This window comes from Ursus arctos, unplaced genomic scaffold, assembly GCF_023065955.2.
Source record: "Ursus arctos isolate Adak ecotype North America unplaced genomic scaffold, UrsArc2.0 scaffold_8, whole genome shotgun sequence".
NCBI classification, from domain to species: domain Eukaryota; kingdom Metazoa; phylum Chordata; class Mammalia; order Carnivora; family Ursidae; genus Ursus; species Ursus arctos.
The window spans coordinates 54631888-54647838 of NW_026623100.1; the positions used below are offsets into that span (position 1 = coordinate 54631888).

The 15951-nt window shown below is 44.6% G+C and overlaps 1 protein-coding gene across 1 annotated transcript in view; it reads right to left on the reverse strand.

Annotated features, from left to right (window-relative positions):
- Positions 1-6805: 6805 nt before the first annotated feature.
- TMEM178A (transmembrane protein 178A) overlaps positions 6806-15951 on the reverse strand; it is a 47182-nt gene continuing 38036 nt past the window's right edge. Inside the window, exon 4 of the mRNA XM_026479481.4 lies at positions 6806-7827. Within this exon, the coding sequence (XP_026335266.1) occupies positions 7586-7827 (242 nt within the window). The 3' untranslated portion in view covers positions 6806-7585. The remainder of the gene's footprint in view (positions 7828-15951) is intronic.

Genomic DNA, 15951 nt, shown 5'->3' on the forward strand with positions numbered 1-15951 from the left:
TCTTTACAGAATTACAAAGGGCAGTGTGTGCTCTGGTTTAGAAATGCAGCTGCTTGATTAAAAACTGCAGAGCAGGCGCGCCTGGCTGGCTCAGTCAGAAAAGCATGTGACTCTTGATCTCAGGGTTGTGAGTTCAAGCCCCGTGGTGGGTGGAGAGATTTCTAAAAAATAAATGAATGAACTTAAAAAAACTGCAGAGCAGTCACTTCCAAGGGGAACCACAAAACCATGGGGGAATGTTTATCTATCTAGATGCATATAATCCGGGGAAATAAGCTCAGATATGGTTAGAGAGGCATGACTGGTGTTTGTGCTGGGTCTCGGGTAGGATGTGGATGGTGTGTGGGAAAGTGGAAAGAATCACGACTTTGGAGTGAAGAGGCCAGAATCCAAATCTTGGCTCTGCCACTTAGTGTCTTAGGGACAGCTTATTTAACCTCTGTGAGCCTTAGTTTCTCCATCCATAAAGTAGGGGCAATAACAACAAGATAGATTTCATAAAGAGCATGGCTGGGCACTGAGGAAAGGCTGAGTCAGTCCTACCGTAGCATCTCATTGACACCAGGAGACGGGACTGGAGGGGATTCTGAGAATCAGAACTTTCTTTTCCACTTCTTATTTATATCTAACATTTACAAGGATGTAGGAGCCCTCCAAACCGACAGGAATGGGACTCCAGCACCATCCTTTTGGAATCAAGTGCTTGAAAGAGAGAGGTGGTTTTTTGAGCCCCAACAGAGTCCAGAAATAATAAAAGCTTTGGGAGAAATGAGAAAACCTCAATGATCTCTGCAGTTTTCTGGGTTCCTTTGTGCTCCTATGCTTAACCGTGCCAACCAGCGTGATGAGACGGGATGTGCTTTACGTGTGTGGAATGAGTTTGAAGCCCCCCAAAGCCACCGCTGAGTAAAGTTCAGGCACATTTCTAAAGCAAGGATTTATGTGCATGTCACAGCCAACCTGACTGACAGGTGAAGCCACGAGGATAGAAATGAAAGGTGCTATACGGTTTAAGAACCGAACGCGCTGATCTTGACATCTGGCTGTGATTCTGAGGTACCCTACTGGGTTCTGTGAAGGTAGTCAAAGGAGTCTCAGGCCCTTCTTGTCCAGATCTGTCTAGTGGATCCTCCATGAACCTGTTCTAGCAAGGCTTCCATGTACTTTCCAGAATTCCCAGACGATGTCACTCCACATCTATGCTGATATTGAGGGAATTTACCGCTGAGGTCCTGTGTGGATTGAGGACATTTCCTAAGAGCCTGAGGCTACAGTTCATCCATCCTCACAACCCACACTCAGGGCAGTGACGTCATCAGAGTCTTGGTCGTCCAAACTGAGCAGATCTCGGGTAGTGGTCCGTGCATCTTGTGAATGTTGGCAATGCCAGCCTTAAGACATAATAGGAACTTAACAGAAGTAGGCCAACAGTCTCTCGGGTGTGATCTGAGCTGAGGAGGCCAGTGGGTGACATCTGTCGCTTCCATTAACTCACAATCACTACATGCTTTCCCCTTGTGGCTGGACCGAAATCTTCACAGTCACCACTAATTGACAAAATTCACACTCAAACTGAATAGTGAGGCTGGCATAGGCAGCTTCTGGAGAACAACCAGAATTTAAAGAGGATGAAGCTGGCAGTTGGGGCAATTAGGGAGAAGGTGCACTGTGGTCATTGGACCCTATTCTCACCTATAGCTTTTCAGTCCTGGCTCTACTCAGTTAAGGATAACCACCATCCTACATGACACTGGGTTTACCATGACACTTAGTATCTCCCCTCCTTTCAAATCCTTACCCCTTTTTTTGGTTGTTGTTGTTGTTTTTAAGATTTTATTTATTTATTTGAGAGAGAGAGAGAGAGAGAAGGCACAAGCAGGGGGAGTGGGAGAGGGAGAAGCAGACTCCCCACTGAGCAGGGAGGCTGATGCAGGGCTCGACCCCAGGACCTTGGGATCACCACCCGAGCCAAAGGCACATGCTCAACCAACTGAACCATCCAGGCACACCCCCCCTTATCCCCTTTTGATACAAGAATCACAATTTCCTTAGTAAATAACCTGACTCTAAAAACTGTTTAGTTGTCATCCTTGATAATGTCCCTGTCGTTCCCCTCTCCATCTACTTTACCAGCAAGTCTTGTCAAGTCTATCTCTGAAATACACCCACCCTCTTGTCTCTATCTTCACAGCCACCTTCTTGGTCCAGGCCACCATCATGTCTCCTGGACTCCTGCCACACTCTTCTCTTCAACTGGCTTCTCCATCTCCACTGGCTTCTTCCAATCCATCTTCCATCCCCAGTGGCAACACTGACAGTTTAAAATGACAATTAGATCACATCACTGTGCTGCCTTAAACACTCTCATTGCTTTCCACAGCCAGAGTAAAACACAGCCTCCTTAGGGAGGCCAACACAGCTCTGCCCTGTCTCTACAATCTCACCGCCTCCACTGCCCCCTTGTTCTCGCCTTTCCAGCCCCATGATCTTCTCTTAGTTCCTGTCTGCAGAGGGGCCCAAGCACAGCCCGACACAGCAGAGAGCAGGCAGTATTTTACCATACATGCTGATGGGGAGAAAAAACAGGAAATAAGAACAGAAAAGTATCTTATAGCCAAACAATTTGTTTTCCTTTTATGGAAGCTACAAGAAGATATATGCTAATAGGTATTAGAATAAGTTGAAATCTTGCTTTGAAGGTTGGCAAAATATAGGTTGTATAGGGGTGGGGAATATATTGACAGCCAAGTTCCCAGTGTCATGGTGTGCCCTGAGCATCTTCAAGCATTTGTGTTTGTCCTGCAGCAAGGACAATTTCCTCTCCTTCTAATCTAAGGACAGGGTCCTGGAGAAACTCGAATAATACAATTTAAAAAGGGCTCGTGGTCAGTATAGCTATTTGCATTCAAAGGAAGTCATGTTTGAAGCATTCCTTTCAGAATTCCAATTAGAGATTTAAAACATACCCGCACATAAATGGGAAAGCTTTAAATGGAGGCGTAGAACCATATTGAGGTTACTAACTTAATACTGTTTGAGCCATCAAATAAATGTTCCATAGTACTTAGTTCATAAAACATTTCAAGTTATGTCTGGGCTAGTTTGGGTTAACAGTCCCTTTAATTATTCTAACGAGGCTTACTTGCTTGCCAAGCTATATTCTCATTCCATTTAGTCTATTATACTACCATACATTTTTTGATGGGCTCCCTAGAATTGGTGCTAAGGGAGTCACTGCTGTCTGGGGAAGATGAAAGTTTATCTTTGTGATCTGAAGTCATGCATTTATTCTGCAAAGATTAATGAGCACCTACTATGTTCCTAGGCTGAGCCCTGGAAACAAAACCCAAGCAGGACAAGGTTTTTGCCCAGGTAGGTAGGGGTGAGCGAGTGATTAACATGCAGAGCATAACCGGTGACAGGCAGGCTTCAGGAGGGTTGCATGGAAGCTGAGACACAAGGAAAATTCAGCTTGAGACAGGCCGAGTGGGAGTGGCAGTCCCCAGCAGGGAAAACAGCCTGAGCAAAGACGGAGACAGTGACCGGGTGGCATTAGCTTCCCAGGTGCACTGACCTTCACTGGGTAGCTTAGCTTAACCTTGTGCCTTCTGAGTCTCTAGATCCTAGATTCCTCCTCATCTTTAGCTCAGGTAACCTTAAAAGCCCAAGAACCTGGGCTCCTTAGCTCAGGTAATGAGGTCCACCTGTGCAGTTCACCTTGGTGGCTCTCAGTTGAAATTTCAAATGGGAAACCTTGGAGAGGTCACCCCCCCCAAGTTAATAATGTGTTTTTTATGGAACTGAAGATAGATTCAAATAAGAATGATATGAAGTGAAATGCACAGCCAATGAAAGTACAATTCAAAAGAAACTTATTTTAATAACTGTATTGAATTACTTTAATCCTGGACTTATGAAATCATTTGGGGCCTGAAAGGGTGACTTTAATTTTTACTTACACTTTACCGCATTTTACTAGAATTTCACTTGTATTTTACTGCATTTTACTACCTGGGTATAAACTGTGTCTCGTTTGTGTTTTGTTTCCAGAAACTTCGTTCTCCTTCATTGATGTTTCCTAAGGGCCTGGAACAGTGCTTGGCACCTAGTAGGCAGGCACTCAATCAATATTTGTTGAAAGATATAGTGACTTTTATGAAGAAATTACATTCTGTGTAAATTCCCTACATCGTGGACTGTTGACTATCAAGGGTCCATAGTACTTGAGTGAAAGAGGGATTAGGGTTCCCTCAGAGTGGGCTGCAATAGTTCTAACATTGCAAATAAACCAAGGACGACACTATTAAAGGAGGGGCATGTGGAGCTTATGATTGTCTCATCAAGGTTTTGGATAAAGCTCTCTTTTTTGGTAAATGTTGTCTATATATGGCAGATGGACATGACTCTTAGCCTACAATCCCCAGTATTCTGTAAATCCATTTTCTAGCCCTACCTTGCAGGAATGGGGGGAAATTGGCCCCCATTCATTATTGGGGACATTCTCATACAGTTGTGCCAATATCCCTGAGCCTTCCAAGGGTCAGACTGGCTACAACTGAGAAGCTCATTGTTCAAAGGCCTCAGTTTCCCTGGACACCCCACACAGCCATCCACTCTGTGGTCCTGATACCTTTAGGGAGTGTGCTGCCCAGCTAATCACGTGGTTGCCGTAATTTTCTCTTTCGGTCTCTGGGATGCCCTGGAGCACTTTTAGCCCCCAACCTCAGTCCTCAGCCTATCCTCCCTTCTGGATCCACTGCTTTCCTCACTTCGATGAGCTCAACCACCTCTGCTTTCTGTCCTACAGAAAAATCCCCAAGGCAAAGAAATCCAGTGTTGGTATGGCATGCAGGTAGAAGTGGGACAGAGAGAGCTTCAGAAGAACAAACAGATTGCCTCAGTAAATTATTCTGCTCCACGCACTACTGAGTGGCCATTTCCATCATCCTTCATTCATAAGCCAATGAAGAAAACACCCCTTAAAGAAGCCCCTGGACTGGGAACCCAATGCCTGACTTTGGCTACATTTGCTCACACTTCCATGACAGTAGCTAGAAAGCAAGGGACGTTGGGCACATCACTCCTTTCTCTGAGCTCACTTTGGCTGGAAGGCATTGAGGCTCTGTTTTCGCCATCACACGTTTGAATGTAACTGAACTTGCCTGGCTTCTGGGCATCTTTCTGGTGTGTGAACCCTTCAACCTTCTGTCACTCCGAGGCTTTCTTCCATTCTCACCTCAAATCCCTAGGAAACTTCTCAGAAACTTCAAAAGTCACTCACTCAGACACTGCTTTGGTGGTTGGAATATAAATGTTGAAGAGTCTTGACATCTTCTATGGGGATCTTTAAACAAGACTTCAAAGAAACAGCTCTCCTGCTTCGAGAATTTCCCACATAAGTAATAAGTGAAAATAATTCCTCTTTCTACATGTCTCTGATCTCGTCCAGAGGGATGGGTTTATTAAACAGGCCTGAGAGATTGCTGGGGAATCTCTCCACAGGTCTTAGGAGCTTGTGTGGTCACCGGAATCATTGAGCCTCTCTGAAAAGGCTCACGTGACAATGTGTGGACACTGTCATTTGCAAGTCAGGCTTTATTTGTGGGGGAGGGGTGCAGGAAGGGGAGGATTATCACTACCGTTATCCTTTCCCAAGTGCCAAATCAGTTTTTATAATAAAGTAAAAGTATACCTTTTACAGAATTAAAATCTGAAATGATGTCTCACTTCTGGGGGGGCATCTTCCCTTATTCTACAGAGCACCCCTAGTGTGCCGAGTGTGTGGGGAACAGGATAATGTTGGAGCTAAAAGGAAAAGCTTGGAAGTTAGCTGGTGCCAGACCCATCTATCTAAACATAAGCAAACACAATGGAAGGATTTTAACTTTTGTCCTATACCCCGACAGAGGAAAAGGATTGAGAAAAAAGGAAGCAAATGTTCCAGGCTGATTCTCAGCTTCCTTATCATAAAAATGGAATCATTGTACCTGTCTCATAGAGCTTTTGAGAAGGTCACATGAAATCATACCTGGAAAGAAATCATAGCCCAGTTACTGGCACACAGTAAGTGCTAAATAAATGTTAACAGCTGAGATTACTGCGGCTCTGACCCCGAACAGTGGCTCTCAATCCCAGCTGCATGTAAGAACTTTCTTTCTTTTTTTTTTTTAAGATTTTTTATTTATTTATTCGACAGAGACAGCCAGCGAGAGAGGGAACACAAGCAGGGGGAGTTGGAGAGGAAGAAGCAGGCTCCCAGTGGAGGAGCCTGATGTGGGGCTCGATCCCAAAGCACTGGGATCACGCCCTGAGCCGAAGGCAGATGCTTAACAACTGCGCCACCCAGGTGCCCCAAGAACTTTCTAGGATACTATTTCAAAAACACTCAAGCCTGGGCCCAGCTGCAGACACTGAGTCAACTGACCTGAGGAGGGGGGCCCGGTTTATGTGCGGTTGAGGAATTCACCAGGCGATTCTTCATGTGCTGCCCAAATTGAAACCCACTGGCCCAGGAGATCCAGGGACGAAGGAGAGACCATGTACCCTCAGCACTAGCCTACTACCAAGCAGATGGGAAAGGAAGGGAGAGAAGAAAACTTGAAGTACCAAGATAAGGTTTTCAAAAGAAGTTTGAAAATGACATCTTTTGTCAACAGCAGGTTAATGACCAACCTAACTGAAATGAAGCCATTAGTAAGGCTTCATAAGAGTCTTACTAAGACAATAGAGCCTCCCTCTGTCCACATGGCTAAGGAGACCCACGGCCACGGCTGAAAGAAGACACACCCAGGTTAACAAGAGGGCAGTCATTTAATGCAGAAATCCAGTTAACAGAAAGAGACAGAGGTTAAACAACAGGTAAGACATGGAACGATACTGCATAGTGTCACGGATTAGTTCTTACACGGTTGGTCTGTTTTCCTTAGGATTCAGATTCCAGTACGAAGACAGAGAAGAGATTTCAATTTAAAAATAAATAAATAAATAAATAAATAAATAAATAAATAAATAAACAAATAAATAAATAAACAAAAAAAAGGCAACAGAAGGGGAATCTTCCTGCAACAAGGAACATCCACAAAGAATGCACAGATGTTTGGTGCGGACACAAGACACCAGTAGGACAAGTTCCGAAGATACTGCATTAAAATTTCACAAGCATGGGACAATGACGAGAAAATTATACTCGCTTTGTTATGAATCCTTTTGCAAATAGAAATGACTCTCAGGTAATTGTTATATACAAACTTTCTGAAATAAATGGCAATCATACAAATTTTCCCACTGCAATTTCCTCTTTTTTTCTAAACCTAGAGGTGCCCCACGGCACTGCTCCCCATGTCTCACAGTCAAAGCAGAAATAGTCATTAAAGCACTTGAATCCACAGTAGTCTTGTCCGGAGAAAGGTATGGAGGTTTCGCATGATTTTCTATCAGTCATCCAGAAAGGGCTGGCAGGCAACAGGTTGGAATGTAAAAAGACCATTTTGTGCTTGGGATCCCGACTTGAATTCCACTCTGTTCCTCTCAGGAGCCGTCCGCACCGTTGGACGGGCCACCGAGCTGTGAACTTGAGCGTGGACAGTCAGACCGTGGAGTCCCTGCCAGACTTTAGATGTGCAATCTTGGTCCGGCTAATAAAGGGATAAGCAATGCAGAGACCTCCGGCTGCCACAATAAAGCCCAGGCTGCACCAGGCGCAGAAGATAGACCAGCTGTAGCCGTGCTCCACATCAGCAGGCAGGCTGTAAATCAGCTTCGGGAGCCGGTTCAAATCATAGGAGATGCTGGCCGCGTACGTGCAGAGGGAAATGGTGCAAAATATCCCTGCAAATATTGCAAAGAGAAAGGAATGATTGGTTACAGTGTGGCCTGCTACGAGGCACGTGCCAGACAGGCCTTTATGAAAATCAGGTCAACTGATGAGCCGGTCACTCCAAATTAGTCAAGGATCTATAATTCTTGCCCTGGAATTAACTTGCATTCATTCAACAAACATTGGCAAAACCTTTATGTGTCAGACCGTACACAAGGCGTTGGAGGTATACGAGTGAAGAACACGGGAGAAAATTCTGATAACTTGAATTATTCAGGATTATCTTGCTGGGATGGTATGTATATTTGAATTTATTTTTCGTTTTGGTTCTTAAAACAACAAAATAAAAAATCTCACTATTTTTAAGGAAAAGATCTTCTAGAATCACTCACACCTAATACAAAACAGTCTTCATTTCCCCTTGTTCTATACCTGATTTGACACATTTTTATAGAGTTGCAAGCATCATACAATGTCTGTTTTCCTTTTCAGTTACCATTATCGTTAGTACTTATCATGTTCCCTGTAAATATTATTTTAAATGAATTTTTCATGTGCTAAATTATATTTTAAGGTACAGAGCATGGCACATACTAGGGCCTCAACAAATCGTGGGTTTTTTCAATGAATGAATAAAAGCTTTTATTTTTTTTAATTTTTATGTATTTATTTGAGAGAGGGAGAGCATGAACGGTGGGGAGAGATAGAGGGAAAAGCGGACTCCTCACTGAGCAGGGAGCCTGACATGGGACTCAATCCCAGGACTCCGGATCATGACCTGAGCCGAAGGCAGACGCTTCACTGACTGAGCCACCCAGGCGCTCCAATAAAAACTTTTAAATGATACAAATTAAATCCAGGATGTGGGAATTGACATAAAATAGCTGAGTAAGGGGATCATATACTTCAACCATTCAGAATCTAGGAGACGATTTGGGTGACGTAAAGCGGACAGACCCCCAACTTTACTTTTCCATACCAACACATGTAGGTATAATTAATTGTCCTTCCAGAACACTAAAATCAGGACTCGGATAAAAATTCCCCAAACACAGTATTTTAAGTACTTAAGTGACGCTCCAGGGGGATAGATGCTTCTAGTCCACCCCAGTGGACCCCTAAGGATGCTCCTTCGGGATGGGCAGGGGATCAGAATGAGGCCGTTGCAGGAGATGGGTAATGAAAACAGAAACGAACACCCAGTGAAGTGTTGGAATGTCCAGTTTGTTCCAAATTCTGTGCATCTCTCCTTCATACTTTGGGTTAGCCCGCCATGCAATGGAGGTTGCAACTATGGGCTGGAAAATTGCTTTGGGGATATATCGAGCATCTCCATAGGTAACAGAGACACAGATTTGGGGACTAAAAAGAGAGGGCCAGAAGTAACAGTTTTCCCCTGATCCTTTTACTAGAGCTCTGGGGATCAGAAACACTAGCAGAAAAACCAAACTCAGAGCAGGGAGCAATTGGGAGGAAATCGAGATGACCTCAACGCTATTTTTAAGCTCCACAATTCTGCCTGCCCTCAAATCACATAAGGGCATATTGCCTGAACCCTTTCCCAAATGTGCATTTAGAAAAGAAACGTTTCAAATTAAAAGGACACTTCATCTGCCATAATTTGATATTTCCTACCCTTTGTCTAAATCTGTTTTTGAAATCTAAAGTGATTCTGTTTTTCCAAAAAGGATAAAATCTTATCTGCTGACTTCCTGCTCCAGATTATTATGGCAAACATATCACTTTGAGTTCTCCAAAGATTGTGATGGAAATAATTCTTTCATAAAGGAATGGACTTGTCAAAAAATACTCCTCTGCTTTTTTCAAACTTTGCGAAGAGCAAATGTTCCTACATTTACATGACTGTTTTCACTGGCACCACAACAACGACAATGTTTATACATAACAAGGTCTTTCTAAAGAATGCTGGTAATAGAACAATAAGACAGAAAAAATTGATCTCTGGAGTATCAACAGGTAAAATACAATAATAGAACAATGACCCGATCACAGAAAAAACAAGTCTATTCTACATCTATGTCTGCACAGAGCTGAATGCGTTTTAAAAGCAAGGCTTTTATGAGTAATGTAGTTTTAATGACCTCTGAAAACTTGAGTTCAAACTAAGACTTTTAAGCATCCTTTGATGTCCAAATGCATTGGGCTGAGATGCAGGAAATGTGTATTCTGGTCCCCAGATCTACTGCTAATCACTGTGCGACCTTGAAATTACCTACCCTCTCTGAGTCTTAGTTTCTTCATGGGGGGGGGGGGGAAGGGGGGGGACTAGGGTTAAATTCCTGTGATTCTGTTATTCCAAAATAAGGCATGGAGCAAGAATATTGCCCCACCCCACCCTACCCCCAGAAAGAAGAAGAAAGCGTGTATATACTATACGCGTTCCCTTTGATTTTATACTAAATGTTGATTTTGTTAGCACCTCTCCCCCGCCAGCTCCATAAAGTTGCTTTTGGTAAAATGAATTTGAGCAGAACACCACCAGGGCACATGGAATAGAAAAGGATTATAAGAAATAAGCTAACTTGAGGACTTAACCGGAAGGATGATTTTCTCTGCCCTCGGTGTCATGAATGATTGTGCCTTCTGTCTGTGGACCTCAGGGACACTGTGCACGATGTCACTGATAGACATTTCTGTCTCTGACGGAGTCGCTGGAACCTAAAGCGGATCAGCAGCCCACCATGAGCGGAAGTTGGGCGCTCATGTCATGCTTTCTGCTACTGACGTCACGCTTAGACCCATCTGCCCCACAAACCTGATCCCTCCTTTATCTTATTTGTATCACTTATTTGTATTTATTTTATGGTGGTATAATGGTTGCTCTGTGCCACTGAAGTTCTTTTTGGAAGACAGCACTTGTCAAACCTTGACAAAAACCTGCCTTATTTTCTGTTGCCTTTACTCAACTCACTGTGCTTCAGGTTGACGGGGACGGTTACTAGGAGCCCACAAACAGGCCCCCATCCCCCCTGCCCCCATTCCACAGATGCTCGCACGGGGGTGCCCTTCGGTGACATTTTTAATTCTTCCAAAACGCTTTTGAAGTTGTTTGGAGAAAGAGGAAAGTGACTAACAAAAAAGCACATGCAAGAGTTCCTCTTTGTTAGACCCTCCCATGCCTCAGAGAGTTCGCGAAGAGGGCTGCCACAGCTATTGTTTGTGGAACGGGCAGGCCTGTGTCTGATTATTACCAGGAAACATACTGACAGGAGAGAAGCATTGTCTCCAACTTGCCCAACAAGATTTTGTAAAAAGAGGCCTAACTGACTCAAGGTATTTTAAAAAGGGAAAAAGGAATCCTCACTTCAAAGACACCAAGCGTGGTTTGAATGAGGAAAACATCTTTGTTGGAGCTGGATTATTAGTCTCAGGTCGATGCCAACTGCGGAATTCTATTGCAGCTCCATATGCACATCTCACAGTGCTCACGTGTTTGCTCGGGCTGCCGTCACAAGGCACCAGAACCGTAGGTGGCTGAAACAACAGAAATTTTCTCATGGTTCTGGAGGCTAAAGGCTGAGATCAAGCTACAGGCAGGGCTGCTTTCTTCCCAGGCCTCTCTCCCTGGCTTATAGATGGCAGTCTTCTACTTGTCTCTTCACAATGTCTTCCCTCTGTAATTATGCCCAAATGTCCTCTTCTCATAAGGACACTGGTCATATTGAAGGATTAGGGCCTACCCTAATGACCTCATTGTACCTTAATCACCTCTTTAAAGACCCTATCTCCAAAGACAGTCACATTGTGAGGTACTGGGGGTTAGAATGTCAAGCACAGGAATTTGGGGAGGGACACAATTCAGCCCATGACATCGTATATGTGTGTAGTCAATGTAGGAAGCGTATTTCTATTTCTTTTATAGGTCTTGGCAAGATTTTACTATTTTAAATGTTATTTAATCAGTTCTTTGGCAATTAGTTCTCAAGCATCTACCACATCCCACCCCAGTTCTGATCATCTTAGAGGTTGGTTTAATGAGTCCTCGTTGGTCACAGCCATGATCGGTTTGACGTCGCTGTGATCAGGACCCCAGATGTTCTTTCCGTCCCACTTTCCAGCACTCATCTCAGGGCAAGGTAGTAGACACCCCCTAGACTAAAGTTCCACACAGCTCCTAATAGTGCTGAGCACATGGAGCCAACAAAACCTGCCGAACAAAACTGAGTTCTACAACACATGGAGTTCTACCAACCTAAGGACCGGGTCATCCCAAATTACCCCATGTAGAGCTTACCCAGGGAGCAAGTTATCGCAGATAACGCTGCACGTTCGTCAGCAGCAATCCAGTTGATTCAAGGTATGGGTTGGGGTACAGAAAGATAAATGAGGTACCACCCCTGCACTCAAAAAGTTCAAAATCTAACGGTCCTTCCTGAAGATCCAGGAGGAGAGAGGTCGCCTCGCCTCCATTCTTCTCCTAGGCTCTCCTTCCCTTCCCCTCGCTCCCTGACCAGCCAGGAGTGCCCTGCGGCTACCACTGACACTCTTCAGCCGAGCTGGAATCCCCGGCTGGGTCGTGGTTATTGCCAGCAGCATCTTCAAAAGAGTGAAGACTTACTGGTTCTGAAAAGCCCTGCATGCAAATGCTTTTCTTATAATATATTAAAAAGCTTTCTACCAATATTCTTAATTAAAAGATACAAGGATACAGCAGAATTATAGGGTTGGAAGGGATCTTTTCGGATCAGGATGGAAGTAAATTTATGCAGCCATCTACACATCATCAACCCAATTTCCTTCCCCGAACTCCTCGAGGTGCCTGTGGCCAGCTGGCGAGCTGTAATGAGGGTAACTGGGCCCACTCTTCTGACCGTCCTCCTTTGATGTGCTTAACAGTGTGAAAGGAGTGGGAGCTGCCTCACGCTGGTCAGCCTGCTTCATAAATAACGCCGCTGCAACACCCAAAGGCATAAACATTGATTTTTTTTTCTTTTTCACTCCTTCAAACGATGGCCTGCCCATCATCCCAGTCTCTTTGCTCTTCCAGCAAAAATGCCTCATGCTACCTTCACACAGATTACTCAAAAAGCCATTCCTAAGTCGTCTTTCCTAAATGAGTGGGCAAGAAATAGACAAAACTTCAAAAAATTAAATAGAAGATCCACAATTCGCAATTAGTAAATCCAAAAACCATCCCATCTTTTCCTGCAAGATGGCAGCAATCTTATGTAATGCAAACCCTGACCTGATGTGACATGAGGCTATTTATAGCCCTTACTGATCCTGCTTAGTGTGAATATTCATATGTTTTGCTGCAGAAATGTTAATGGATTTGATTTCAGACCCCGCTGAGGGTGTTAGACAATATAAGATCTATGCACCGTATTTACCTTTCTAAAATAAAACTTAAAAATCCTGAATTCCAAAACACACCTGGCTCCCAATGTTTCAACTCAGGCACTAAGGACCTGTGGTTTTAGGTCACAATCAATGGATAACCTAGATAATTCCATGTATCTACTGTAGTGGCTTTTTTGTTTTTTTGGTTTTGTTCTTTGTTTCATTTTCGTTTTTTTTTTTTTTTTTTTTTTTTAATGCGTTGAAGCAAAGGAAGGGATAACTGACTTTGGATGTTGACTGTTCCTGAGCTTTGCTGGGCAGCCTGGGGCCTGTCACCTTTCTGTCTGCTGTCACAACACTCACTGGACAGCCCTGCCTGTGAAGGAGAATGGATCCAGTGGGCAGTGAGGCCCCCATCAAGGGAGGCCCAAGCTTTTTTTTCTTTTTTTTTTAAAAGATTTTATTTATTTATTCGACAGGATAGAGACAGCCAGCGAGAGAGGGAACACAAGCAGGGGGAGTGGGAGAGGAAGAAGCAGGCTCCCAGCGGAGGAGCCTGATGTGGGGCTCGATCCCATAACGCCGGGATCACGCCCTGAGCCGAAGGCAGACGCCTAACCGCTGTGTCACCCAGGCGCCCCGGGAGGCCCAAGCTTTAACCAATTTTTGAGATTACCAGTATTTTAAAAGATAATAAAACAACAGCAACAGTGACATAAACATTATATTTTAAAACGCTTGCGTTGAATAAATGAACACTTTCCAATCTTTGTATGCATAACTGAAATTCTAATCATTATAATTATATCACCATGGCCATCTAAAAGAATCCATCATTGAGTGTTGATGGCAATAGGCTTTCGCAGCACCCCGAGAGCACAAGATGAGCTGGAAGGTGTCTTACTCCCTCAGCCCTCCGCCCGTGCCTCTTTGTGCGTGCGGCACCTCAGAGGCCATGAAGTCCAAGGGCCACATCTGGGGTGCCTGGGGGTTGTGAGGCCTACCGCCGGTCCTGCTGGAAGGCCCTTTGAGAGGCCCCAGGGCAGAGGAAGGGGGCAAGCCCCGGCACTGCTGGGCCACATGTGGGTAATCAAGGGCTGTCTGCAAGCAGTAAGGCAGAAGGAGGAAGACTGTTTCAAAGTTTCCATTTTAACATCTCAAACTGTCACATCACTGATGCTCTTCATTGAAGGTTTGGCTAATAAGTTCAGGCGGAGAATGAAGATACCAACGCATTAGAAGCGGCTAAGTTTAGCCTCAGAAATCTGTGGGAGAGATGCTGACAAGGGCTGCTGAAGACGCTTCTGCTTAATTAAAATCAATTCTTTTAACCCTTCGTGGCTCCCCTCTGCGGCTCCCACACGGGAGCACCCTCCAGCCCATTTATCTCAGGCAATGGATTCCTGTAGTTACCCGGCATTTACAAAGGAAAGGGAAAGGCAGCATTTGAAACTGCAACAAATGAAACAAACCTCTCTCAACCCACCAGTCAGGGAGCAGACGAGCACAACACAGCATATCCACCCCTGCAAGAGCAAGCAGCTCTGCAATATTACGGGACACAACCGCGTAGAAGAACAGAGAAACAACTCGGGAAAGCTAATGGTGAGATAGTGAATGGAAGCCCAGAAGACCAAGTACTTTACATGGGATGTGGGTTGGGAACTCCTTCTTCTTCTTCTTCTTTTTTAAATGAGGCAAACTCATCAGTGAGATTTGGTCCAGAATAAGAAAAAACATTTAAACAACCTAATTTTTCCGGTGGTGGGATCCACAAGAGGATTTTGCCCTTTATTCCAAAAATGCTGGTTGGCCGACCGAAAGCAGAGAGAGCAAAACGTTAGTGTCTGTTCGTCCCTCAGGACGGATCGTCAAACGTCAGGTCAAACGTCAGGTCGGTAAGTTTGCGGGGGAGGGGAGTTGTTGGGGGGTTTTTGGTGGTTGTGGGGTTTGTGTTCTTGTGGCTCGTGTTTTGTTTGTCCTGTTTTTGTTTAACAGTTGCACAGGGACTTTTGATGATAAATCCTGAGGCTGCCGGAGTTACAGTCCGTGTGGGGATCCGAAATAAGGGCTGAGCAGGGAGCGGCGGAGCTGGCACAGGCCACCTGGCGGCTAAGTGCTCTCCATGCCCACCCAGGGCTCAACGACCACCCTCTTCTCATCTAAAAACAGAGAACGGCCCACAACCTTCTCCGGAACCCTCCCTAGCCCTGGCTTTTGTGGCCCAGTGATTTATTTTACTGCTAATAATTGTTTTATATCTAAGAGCATCCTAAATTATTTATGCATTACCCATATTAAAGTATGTTTTAAAACCATCACTAAGGCTTTCTTGTCTAAAGCTCCCCTCATTTTCCTGACAAAGGACGTGATGTGGGCCTTTCTAGGGTTGGGGGGAAGTGAATCTGCAGTTCTTTGATATAGACAGAGACACGAGTCAGAAAAATGGGGGCTCAGCTAATAGGGGGAGGGAAGAAAATGGACAAGATTTTTAATGACCATTATGTCCCAGCAGAGGCTTAAAGGAATCTTCTGGGCAGACAGGCCTGTCTGCTTCTTTGCTACCCTGACCCATTTGGGTTTTACGTGAGGCACCCAATAGGTAGTCTGGAGGGTTCAAATCCTCCTCCAAAACCTCAGGAACTGGAATTTTAGCCTCCCTGTGCTACAGTCCTAGTGTATTCACCAAAATCCGGAACGCTTAAGTTAGTTTTCTGCTCAGACTCTTCCGGGGCCGTGTGATTTCCAAATGCTCTGTCAGGGTGCTCACAACGATGACCCTTATTACTCACAGAGAGAAAGGGGCCCATGGCAGTTAGAAGGAAGGGTCTCTG